General features: G+C 53.4%; 1 protein-coding gene across 2 annotated transcripts in view; it reads right to left on the bottom strand.

Moving 5' to 3' along the window:
- The window catches only part of ADGRD1 (adhesion G protein-coupled receptor D1), a 176,173-nt gene that overhangs the window by 16,472 nt on the left and 147,688 nt on the right, over positions 1-12,013 (bottom strand). For both annotated transcript variants that reach the window (XM_070386343.1, XM_005891222.3), the window contains 2 exons: positions 8,253-8,319; positions 5,873-5,939 (listed from right to left, as the gene is read on the bottom strand). In XM_070386343.1, coding sequence (XP_070242444.1) covers positions 5,873-5,939; positions 8,253-8,319 — 134 coding nt within the window. The remainder of the gene's footprint in view (positions 1-5,872; positions 5,940-8,252; positions 8,320-12,013) is intronic.

Genomic DNA, 12,013 nt, shown 5'->3' with positions numbered 1-12,013 from the left:
GGCTACAGTCACCGTCCACAGTGATTTTTGGAACCCAAGAAGATATTACCTGCCACTGTTTCCACTTTTTCCCCATCTATTTACCATGAAGTGACGGGACCAGATGCCATGATCTTAGTTTTTTGAATGTTGAGTTTTCAGCCAGCCTTTTCACTCTCTTCTTTCACCTTCATCAAGAGGCTTTTTAGTTCTTCTTCACTTTCTGCCTTAAGGATGGTATCATCTGTTTATCTGAGGTTATTGATTCCAGCTTGTGCCTCATGCAGCCTGACACTTCACCTAGTGTACTCTGCATATAAGTTAAACAAGCAGGGTGACAGTATACAGCCTTGATGTACTCCTTTCCCAGTTTTGAACCAGTCCATTGTTTCATGTGAGAGAAGGACTTTAAAGCTCCAGACTTTTCTCTTCCCTGGCTTGGAGGCTCTCTCCCCAGTGGGGCTGGCATGGAACAAGCCCTTTACGGGGCTCAGGTTGTGTCCCTGCTTCTGTAAGACCTGCTGGCCCCATAGGCACATCTGCACTCAGGCTCACTGAAGTCACCCAGGGAATGACATCCGTGTCCCTTCATAATCAGGTAGGATGGTTTGTGAAGGGACAGTTGGGAGGGGGGTCGGTATCTGACAGTGGGGTGAAGGGTGAGCTGTTCCAAGAAGGGGCTTGGATCTGCCCTTTCCTGGCCCCTGCCATGGGCCCAGCAGGCATAACCATGACAATCTCTGTCCCCCTGGTTCCTGCCCCTCCAAGATCAACCTCACCAGTACACACAGAAACCACATGTCCCAACATGAACCTGCACCTTGCTAAAGTGTTTTAGTTTAAAATTGCCGGGTGTTTTTTAAATGCATGGGATATGCAAACAGGTAGCCCCCAGACACGAATCCCTCTGGAGGGAACCCTATCCCATTGCATCCGTCCAGACATTTCTTTCCCACAGACATACTCATGTGAACCTGCGCCCAGACAGAGCTGTGCACACTTTACACAATGGGGCCAGGCCCTACCTGGGTCCTGAAAACTGCTGTCTTCAGGGGGCACCTCTGAACAATGGGGAACAACTCAACACGCACAACCCAGGGTCCTCAGAGGAGACAAGGAACATGAGACACACCCAACCACAGCCAGCGTGAGCCCTGAGGCTCAGAGAGGCTGGGTCTCTGGACCCTTCCACTGCGTCCCCCAGCCCAGGGTCTGCATGATTTTTCTCTCAAGGTCCAAGTAGCAAATACTTTTGGCTTTCTAGGCCTCACAGTCTCTACTGAAACAACTCAACTCAATGGCTGCAGCATGACAGCCGCTGCAGATGACTTGTAAGTAATCACCTGTGCTGCTGCACAGGCTTTACCACATGGGCCACAGCCCGCTGACCCTGCACTCGATTGTGAAGTCGCTGAACAGTTCTAGGCCTACACCTCCCTCCTCATCATCCAGGGCTCCCTGACTTCCCCTGGCCCTCCTCAGACCTCAAGCTGGCTCCACGGTGGGATCCCCTGGAGCTCTGAAAGGTCCTGGAGCCCACATCCAGTAAATCTAGAACCTCTAAGGTGGGAACTGCTCCCACGCTCCCCAGTAACTCCCTTACTATCAAGTTTGAGAACTGCAGTCCTCAGGTGTTGATGGCTGATGTCAAGGAGAGGGGCTGGAGGTAACGCTCCCCCAGGAAGGACAGTGGGGCTCCAGTGATCCTGGAGGACTCAAGGTGTGGGGACCTTGCTGCAGCCGGACCCCATGCTGCATGGGTGGGGGGGTAAGGATACAGGCAGGGCAGCCTTGGATCCCCTGCTGTCACTGACTGAAGTCAGATGAAACACTCAGATCACCCAGGGAGTCTGGGAGGGGGCGATGCTGCCGAGCCCTCCAGACCGGGTGGGTTAGGTCAGCACACAGACAGAAGAGGGGACTTACACATTCAACTACTTCCCTTCCACCCCTGCCCGCCATCCATGCTCTGACCAGGAGGGTTTAATTGTCGGGGGAACTGGAGTCAGTCTGAGCCTGTGTCTCCATTTGGGTGACAAAGTGAAGGGTCTTCCCTGACCCCAGGAGCAGGAGGTGAGAGTGCCCGCCGGGTCGCTCACGGGGGCCTCTGTCATCCTGTGAAAGGCCGGGTGTAACATGACTGTAGACAGTCTTCACACAGCCCTGGGACAGGGGACAGCCTGGACTGAAAGCTCAGGGACACGTCACCACAGTAACGTGCCCCCTCCTGCAGCTGAAAGCAATTAACTGAAGAACCCAGGTCTGTGCTCAGAGCCCGGAGTTCACGCAGAGGAGGGACACCTGAGCTGACAGTCCCACCCTTCCCAACCTGGCGGCCCTTCCTGGAAGGAGCCCTCCTTCACAGAGCAGGTGTGCATCGCCCTGGCCTTGAAGAGACAGCTGTGCCCCCTTCCATCATGGCGGTGACCCAGCTACGTGATTCTGACTACCCATGACAAAGAAAGAAAGAAAACACCCAAGCACCACAAGGGAGCCAGCAATTGGAGATGGGGTGCCTGGGACATTGGCTCCTGCGAGACAGAGGAGCTGAGGGCAGAGGGACAGTGTTGGGCCCCAGGGAGTCTGTGGCCAGGGCTGCACTACCGCTGCAGACAGGAGTGTGGCCTGTGGGGGATGGAGCAGCCCCTGCCACCCACTGTCCTGCTTGAGGGAATTGGGGATGCACTCCTGGGCCCTCCTCTTCTGAGTCTCGTCCACATCCATACAGGTCACCCCTCCACCCTGGGCAGAAGGGGCACAGTATCAGGAGGGGCACTTGGTTGATGCCCACCCCTCCCACCAGGGCTCCACGTGGATCCTACAGAGAGCCCAGGGGCCCTGAAGCCCCACAGAGCTGGGAGTGCAGCCCCGCCTCACCGCTGGCACAGACGCTTGAGGGCTGGGACCACTGGGGATCCAGGAGGCTTGCAGCACCTCCCACCAACTCCCCATCTCCTGCTTGTACCTGTGGACACCCCAGAGCCCACATCACCTGGAAGGAGATGGGCATGGAGGGCAGCAAGTCAGTGCAGCCAGAAAGAGGGGATCGTGTGCGGGGCTGGCACCACCCACCCTCCCTCCGGTCCCAAACAGACAAGGACACCACAATGAGGTCCCCTCTCTCCCTTCCGGAAATCCTTTACCAAGAAGATGCTGCTGCACTTTGTGTGGCATGAGGATGCCTGAGTGGAATTTTAATTAAGAAGTAGGAAGCCACATCTTCAGGCATCTTCCCTTGGACACATTTCTAATTAACCACCAGGGCCCACGGCTTCAGTCAGTGCCAGTGAATATGCAACAAAGTCAAAAAGAAGATTTCAAATCAGCAGCTGGGGAAGAGAGCAGGGGGTGAGAGAAAGGAGGGCTGGGTTCACAATATTTAGGAAATATCCCCATGGGGGAGGGGATGGCTTCAGTGCCATCCACAGACCCTCTCTAAGTCCATCCTCCCACCACCATCACTGGTGACATGGGACATTGGGTTTGTCATTAGGATTGGGAGGCGATGAATAAGGACACCAAAGGCACAAGTGTCTCCGGCTGGAGTCCCTTCCCATGCCTTCAGTATCAGGGTCGCCCAGGGGTGCTTCAAAGACAGCACCCTTTGGAGAGGTAATAAACACAGCCTGGATCCCACCCTGGGGGTGTGTGGAGAGCATGCTCTGGAGTCCCAGCCCAGAGTGTGAAGAGTGTGTTCTGTGGATGCTCAGGGTGGGCAGGAGGGATGTGGGGGAGGTTCCCCAGTGTCAGCCCCCAACACCTGAGAGGAGAGATGTTCAGACTGGGACAGCATGGGGATGCCTCAGCCCTAACCAGACCCCAAATACTGAGCAGGGTGCAAGGATGCTGTTCCCCCTCCCCAAAGCCTCCCCCCCACAGGGCTTCCTGAGAACCCCCACCTCCAGACCCTGGAGTTCAGGGGGGTGACCCCTGGACAGTCATGTGGTTCAGGTCGAACAATCATCTGTCTCCAGCTCAGCCTCCGTTATTGGCTCTGGGACAGGCACCTGACCCACAGGAGCCAATCAGAATCTGCCCTGGCACTTCTGCTAGGACTGCTGGGAGCAGTGCCTCCCTCCCCACCCTGAGCTGCAGAGCTGGAGGATGTTGTCAGGGTGCCAGTTCCATCACTTCCTCCCCAGGAAAGCCTGATCCAGATGGAGCCAGCAAGGAGGCAGTGGGGCCAAGAGCTAAGTAGGAGATACCAGCTGACAGCACTGAGTGCCCAGAGCCAGCCAAATCTGATTCCCCCTGCGTTTCCCAGGACTGAGCCTTTTCTGCTCAAGAGAGCTCAAGCTGGTTTACTAGCACCTGAGAAGAAGGAAGAGGAGAGATACCAAGAGGAAGACGGCAAGGAGAAGGGGAGGAGGAGAGGAAGGGCACATCTATAGCAATACAGCTGCAATCACTGGCCAGGAGTTTATCATTCAATCTGCTCCTCTATAAAACAGAAATCACCATCTCTTCAAGTAGCTATTTTAAGGGCAAGGAAAAGAGACATTTAATGTAAAAACATCTTTTTTAAAAGATCTCTATAAATTTGAGCCTTTATCATTAATGTTAAACAACTTCACTGGAAACCAAGTATAAGGACCCAGGGTTAGAACTGTGACCTGCTGCTGCTGCTGCTAAGTCGCTTCAGTCGTGTCCGACTCTGTGCGACCCCATAGACGGAAGCCCACCAGGCTCCTCTGTCCATGGGATTCTCCAGGCAAGAACGCTGGAGTGGGTTGCCATTTCCTCCTCCAATGCATGAAAGTGAAAAGTCAAAGTGAAGTTGCTCAGTCGTGTCCGACTCTTAGTGACCCCATGGACTGCAGCCTACCAGGCTCCTCCGTCCATGGGATTTTCCAGGTAACAGTACTGGAGTGGGGTGCCATTGCCTTCTCCGAGAACTGTCACCTAGCCCTAGTCAATCAGAGCATTTCAGAACTTTGGCCAATCAGAGCATTTCATTCCTCGGGAGGGCTGACCAATCAGGACAGTCTATTCCTCTGGCCAATCAGAACATTCTGCTTCCACTGGCCTCGGTGAAGGCTGGCCAATCAGAACAGTCCATTCTTCTGGCCAATCAGAGCATTTTGCTCCTCTGACCTCAGTGAGGGGGTCCATGGCAGGCAGGGTTCCAAGTCAAGCCCATTAGAAATGATGAGAATCGATCCTAGGATTTTGTGGGACATGTCAGCAGAACAATAACAAGAAGAGCAAAGGAGTTTTTTCCCCCTAAGACAGATAATGGAATTTTATATGGTCCTAAAAGTTTCTTACCAGCATCTGGGGCAGCCTAAAAATGGAGCCAACTCATAGGAAAACAGGACTGAGATGTGAGAAGCTAGAAACACGTGGAGATGGCCACGTCTGAATCTTGAACCCAGCAGCCACAGCAAGCATTCCTGACTATGCGTTTATAAATCCCGATTTCTGTCAACCTCTCTGAGTAGGTCCTTCATAATCACAGGAGTTCTGTTCCCTGTGGTTCCCAGGGAGCTTTGACTAAAGCTTCCTAACGCAGCCTTGGATCCTGCATCTCCTTGACCATGGAGATGTGCATGTGAGGAAATTATGAAAGAACGGTGAGGAGGAGAAGAACCAGCTGGGTCTGCACTGCCCCCCTGGGTGCACATCCATACCGGTTGCTTTGGCGGGAAAAGCACCAAGGGCCTTAATCCAGTCTGCATTAAATCTGAAAACATGGCCGACCTTGCCAAGTTCTCTTGGAGTAATGAGGCTCTGGGTCACAGGCCACAAGAGGGGCTGTAACAGGACTGATGCTGCCACAGCCTCGGACATTACTCCCAGGGATCCCAGCCCCATCTCCACACAGCCCAGTGCTCCCTCTACTCCACTACCCCCAGCCCCGCCCAGCTCCGTGCCCAAGGGACAGAGAACATACCACGATGATGAACAGGGCAGGGGCCACGAAGGCCCAGATGGCGCCATTCCCGAGTGATAGCCAGCAACTGCAGAGAGAGACAGACGGTTACTTCAGTGCATCACCCCACCCACTCCAGCGCAGGGGCCCTGCATCCAGAACAGGACAGGGACAATGTGGGCATGGTGACAATAATGCCGTTAATCCCAACAGACGTGCCCGTATCCTGCTCACAATTTCAAGAGTATTCCACTCTTGGGAAGAACGTTCTGGGTCTGCAGACCGGCTCAGGCAAAAGAAGGCTTTTACAGGTCACCTAGTTAGTGAAAAACTTCACCATCTCTGAAGAGTCTAGCCAAAATCCAACAAAGGCTTTAGTTTTATTATGATAAATAGGCTTTTGTCTATTGGAGGAGTGAGGAGGCATTACATGGCACAGGACTGACCATCCTCATCAGCTCATCAGCTATCTGTCAGTGCCCCTCCTGGAGGTGCCCCCTCAGCTGAGAGGAATGGTTCCCCAGTGGATCCCAGCCAGGGCTCTGACTTCCAGAGAAGCCTTGTCTGGGATGTAGGGTCCAGTTTTAAGGTTGTGAAATTCCTCCTGGATTCCGAGATGTGATTCCAGGGGCTCAGGCAGGACCGCCAGCCATTCTACTACCTCATTTCTCTCCAAAGCCTCAGAATTGCCAAGAGCCTGGGTGTCCCTTAGACACATCCCTCCCTGGATCTGGGCGCAGCCCCAGGGGCCTGGCACACCCTCTGGGATCTGGCCAGGCCCACGACACATCCTCACTGACTCAGGACGTGAATGTCACCTGGTCACTCACTCACAGCTACTCAAGGAGCCTGGCCCCTGCCCCCAGCTTTGCAAACCTAGAGACACATCATCCCCTGAAACTCCATTGCGCACCTCGAGGCAAGCGCTGTGATGACGTTCGCCCTGCAGAGGAGGAGGCTGAGGCCCAGGGAGGTTAGGGGACCCAAGTCCATGCTCCTGCACCTGCCTTTCTGGCCCCAGTCCTCCCCCAACCTGAGACCTCCTGGATCAGGAGACATGAAGTGCCCCAGACACGTGACAGTGCCTGTAAGAGGCTTGTTCCTGTCTGGAACCCAGACCCTGGAGAAAGAGCCTCTTGTCTGAGGATGCGGCATCTCCCATGGAAACACACAGCGAGTACAGTGGTCTCCAACCCAGGCTCCCTGAGAGGGTGATGACTCTGCAGGAGGAAGCCCATGCTTTCCACTGTTGTCATGCAGAGTGCGAAGTGGACGAGCATCCTCAGATCCCCCGTCCCCATCAGACACTCAGTGACCCTCTGGACATTTGCCAAGGATGCCTTGCTCTCAGGCACGTGAGTGGATGAGAGGCTTGTATCAGACTCAGACCCTGGAGCTGAGCCACATGCTGTGGGCGGCCAGCATCTGCACTCCCAGATGGAAAGACACTGAACAAATGCCAACGAGATGTGTTTGAGATGAAGTTTCTTCTTTTAATTTGCACCTTGACTTCGGATACCACGCAGGCTTGCAAGGAATGGGCCAGAACAGTGGTTGTTTAATCATTCTTATTTCAGTATGCACTCAGACAGCACTTTCTTTAAAAGCCTCATCTCCAGGAAATTGTTGCCCTAAAGTGGAATAAGCCAGATTCCTCCCAGTTTAGTGACTCAGTTGAGAAATTATCTCAGGCTGAAGCTATGACCAAGTTTAACTCCCTCTCTCTTCTTAAACTCTCTCCATGGTGTTTTCTCTCAGTGGCTCAAGGGGGCAGCCTCCTAAAGACGGTTGAGCTAAAGCCTTTTTCTCTTTGGGAGGAAAGGAAATCAACTTTCTAGAACCTGAACACCTGGCCTGGCTGCACAGCACCAACCCAGCCTCTTCTTGATTCAACTCTGGACCCACCAGCTGCAGTTTCAAAACGGTGGCATGAGGTCTAGAACATACAGGGTCCCATCTGCTGCCGCCCCCACGAGGAGAACCTTGGGGCCCACTGCTGGCGCGCACCGGTCTACACGCACACAGTCTTATGTTCACTGGGCTGTAACTGAATGAGACTTCTTATGAACTAGGCACTTGCTGACCAACCAAGGAAAGGACTCGACACAAAACTGGGCTCCACAGGGGACCAGACAGCATGTCTAGGAAAACTGCATGGATGGAAAGTTCCCATTAGAAACCTGTACCGGCCACCCAGTCCTGGAGGCACTAGAACACCCTCATTGCTAGTTTCAAGGTGGGATAAAGCCCAAAACACTTTTTTAAAAAAACTGTCAGGGCTGGAAGATGCCAGCCTTGGACAGACCCCTCCCCCAGAAGAACACAGGAAGACAACGAGCCGGGGCCATGGGGACCCTCCCCACGGGAGTCCTGCCAACACAGGAATCACCGTTTCACTTACTTCTTACTTGTTCCATAACTGTCCATGGCAAAGACTATTGAAATGATACAGATCAGAAGAGGAAAACCTGCAGAAAATGAGAGCAGAGTATTGTATTAGCCACTCTCTTTTGATGCATTTATTCATTTTATACCTGACGGATACAAAAAACTGTGTGCTGAGTGCTGAGGGCACAGAACAGCCTCTAGGCTCCAAGGACTTAGAGTCTAAACAAAGAGATAACACACAGGTGCATTTTAGGGAAGATCCGTTACTAATCTATTCTTTATCTGAAAACAACCATTTCTGGCTGCTCAGAAAGCAGCCGTGCATCCTCTGGGCCTCTGACTGATCAGTGCCATGAGCACAGGGTCTCCCTCTCCTCCCCTGCAAGGAAGGGATGGCGGGGGGTGCGGAGACAGCAAGGGGTCCCTTCTACCCACTGACCCTCCCCTCCAGGAGAAAGGGCTCCCGACCAGGAAACTGCACTTGGCAGATTCCAAAGAAAAAAGGGTGGGGGGATACATTACAACAAGTGGGTCTCTGTCGCCCGCCCCTGAGCTGAGTCTGTCCCGCCCATGGGAGACCAGCTCCAGGACCCAGAGGGAAGCCTGCTCCTCTCCCCCGCTACCCCCACTCACTCCAGGCCTGGGCACCTCAAGGCCACAGCCCTCCTGGGATGTCTGGTGGCTCAGTCAGCAGACAGCACACCTGCCCTTCTGAGGATCAAGTTTAAATTATCTTGAAAAGGAGTTTCTGGAGAAACATCCCATCTCTGAAATACTTTGATTTGATGTCAAAATAGTCTGCATCACAGGACATCTGCACAAGACATCGCAGGGCTCTCACAGGAGAAGAGCAGCCTCTGGGGAGAGGTGCCGGGGCCAGGAGGAGTTGCGCCTCTCACCACTGACCCGCTACCACACTGGGTTCTCTACCTGCGTGCACAACTTCATAGGAGCCAGAGCCTTTCCAGGTGTTGGAGCCACTGGCTGCCTCCTGCCTTGATGGACCCAGAGTCACAGGAGACAAGCGGAGACCTGGAACCAGGCCCCCACCCTGCTGCTCACTCACTGAGAGCCTCAGTTTCCTCAGATGTCACAGAGAACCCCCACTGCCTGGCTCACTTGGGGTGGGAGGAATACACGGGACCTGAGATGGTGAGGGACCTTGGGGGCATGGCACACCAAGGTCCCCCCACTCCCATCTTCCCGAGGAAGCCCAAGCCTCAGGGTGCAGGAGAAGCAGGTGCTGCAGGAGCACTGGGTCCACAGGACAGCCTGGCAGGTGCACATGGGGCCCTGCAGAGTCCCCAGGGCCCCGTTCAGGTGGGTTCTGAAAGGTGCAGGAAGAACTGGAGGTGCCAGAGAGGACAGATTTTCAAACTCAGTGGCTGAGGCTTCACTTGGAGCTGCCACACCTCTCTCCGCTGATCGTGGCAATGGTGGGGGCCCAAGTCAGAGGCTGTCATCCCTTTACTGCCCAGAGTTAAATGGAAGAGTAGAAGCTTCTTTTTCTGCCTTCACAACTGCGGTGTGATGTGTTTCTCCCACGATCCCCAAAGCAACACTGACAGTCCTTGGTCACAGCTTCTCCTGCACCATCCTCTGTGTCCTGCAGAGGACAGGGCATGGAAAGGTGACCAGAAGGGTCTGAGAAGAGGGCAAGCTCCACTCTGCTTTCTCTGAAACACGCTGCAGGAGCCACAGGGATCGGGTGAGCGCGTTGTTAAGAAGGAAAATTCACAGGCAGCAGGAGGATGAGCATGGGAACAGGATGCAGACATCAGCCAGCAGGAAGAGCCTGGGCTTTGGAGCCAAATGACACGTGGTTCTAGCCCCAGGGCCAACCTGGACCAGCTGTGAAGCCTCAAGGGCTCGGCTGAACCTCTCTGGGTCACCAGGTTCTCACTCTGTAAATGGAGGTGACATCAGGCTACTTACTGTAAGGACCACACAAGCTGAGCTATGGACGTGATCCAGGAGGCACTGATGTACAAAGTCCATCTCTGTACAATAACCTCCACTATTACTAACAAACTCAGATGTCTTTTCCACTGTTGCTGTCATCTGAAATTCACACCTCAACAACCCAGGCAGACATGTGACCTGCTTCCTGCAAACAACTTGAAGTCCCTCTGGCCCTGTCCAAGGATGTTGACCTTATGGAGCTCAAGAAGCGCTCTCTTTAGGCTTCCCTGGTGGCTGAGTGGTAAAGAATCCACCTACCAATGCAGGAGACATGGGTTCGATCTCTGGTCCAGGAAGAGCCCATATGCCATGGTGCAACGAAGCCCATCCACCACAACTGTTGAGCCTGTGCTCTGGAGCCTGGGAGCTACAGCTACTGAGCCTATGTGCCCTGGAGCCTGTGCTCTGAAACAGAAGCCACCGCAATAAGAAGCCCGTGCATCGGAAGTAGAGAGTAGTTCCCACTCTCTGCAACTAGAGAAAAGCCCACGCAGCAGAAAAGACCCAGTACAGCCAAAAATAAGCAAATAAATAAATCTTTTAAAGAAAGCAGTGTTCTCTTTGGAATGTGGTGACCTTTCAGAGGAACCACACTGGTTGTTGCCTCCTAAGACCCAGGGAAGTGGGGAGGGGTGATGTAAGGAGTGACCAGAAGGAGCATTGCTATGAAATATTAACCTGGACACACAGAGCAACGCATGGAGAGGATGGATAATGTGAAATCCAACACAGGGGCAGGGAGGTCTCAGCAGAAAGGGGCAGAGAGATAACAATGCCAGAAGACAAGTGGTCCACCCTCTGGTAGAAGTCACTGAGGCCGTATTCTGGATGCCTCGCTCTGGGCACATGAGAGGTTTGCACTTCCTTATCCAAGGCTGTTGGATCACTGACTCCTTCTGGCCAGTGAGTTGTGAACAGAAGGGACACATGCCTCTATCAGTTAAGTGTTTAATTTCCAGGGTGATATATACCCAAACCATCTTCTCTCTCACAGCAACCAGCTATGGCTCAAGGCAGCATCTTCCCCATCACCCTGGGCTGCTGAGGGACTGCCCTGAGCAGAGCCCCTCTGCGGCCACCAGCCCACTGAGGATACACAGTGTACACAGGAGACAAACGTTGCTGTTTTCAACTGATGTGAGTTGGAAGCTGCTTGTTATGGCAGCGTGACCTAGGCTGTCCTGAATGACACACCTCCCAAGATCTCGGTACTATGTCACTTCCCTGGGACACCAGCACGATTTCAGAGAAAGGCAGGGTCCAGAATGAACTACGATGAAGTTTTCAACCCTAGGTGAGTGAAAGTGAAAGTGTTAGTCACTCAGTCGTGTCCCACTCTTTGCCACCCTATGGACTGCAACCCACCAGGCTCCTCTGTCCATGGGGATTCTCCAGGCAAGAATACTGGAGTGGGTTGCCATGCCCTCCTCCAGGGGATCTTCCCAACCCAGGGATCAAACCTGGGATCTCTTGCATTGCAGGCAGATTCTTTACCATCTGAATCACCAGGGAAGCCTAGATGAGTGGATGCTCACAAAAGAAATGAAGTCATAACAGAGAAAAGTGAAGCAAGCTGCCTTTCTTTCACTTCTGAGTTTATGATCGTTTCTCTGACCACTTGGGAATTTGTGGTCAGAGATTCACATCTGCTGCACCAACATGTAAACAAACACTCAACTGTTTATCACTCACCTCCTCTCCAGGTTCCCAGGTGGACTCCTTGAGGACAGAGATTACATTTCACCCACCTTACAAGTTCAAGCACAGGGCCTGACATACAGAAAAACCTTGGGTAGGTTGTTCATGGGACAC

The sequence above is a fragment of the Bos mutus genome, chromosome 17 (genome assembly GCF_027580195.1).
Source record: "Bos mutus isolate GX-2022 chromosome 17, NWIPB_WYAK_1.1, whole genome shotgun sequence".
In the NCBI taxonomy this organism is placed as follows: Eukaryota; Metazoa; Chordata; class Mammalia; order Artiodactyla; family Bovidae; genus Bos; species Bos mutus.
The sequence above is the reverse complement of the archived record's forward strand: the minus strand, read 5'-3'. Positions and strand labels throughout refer to the sequence as shown.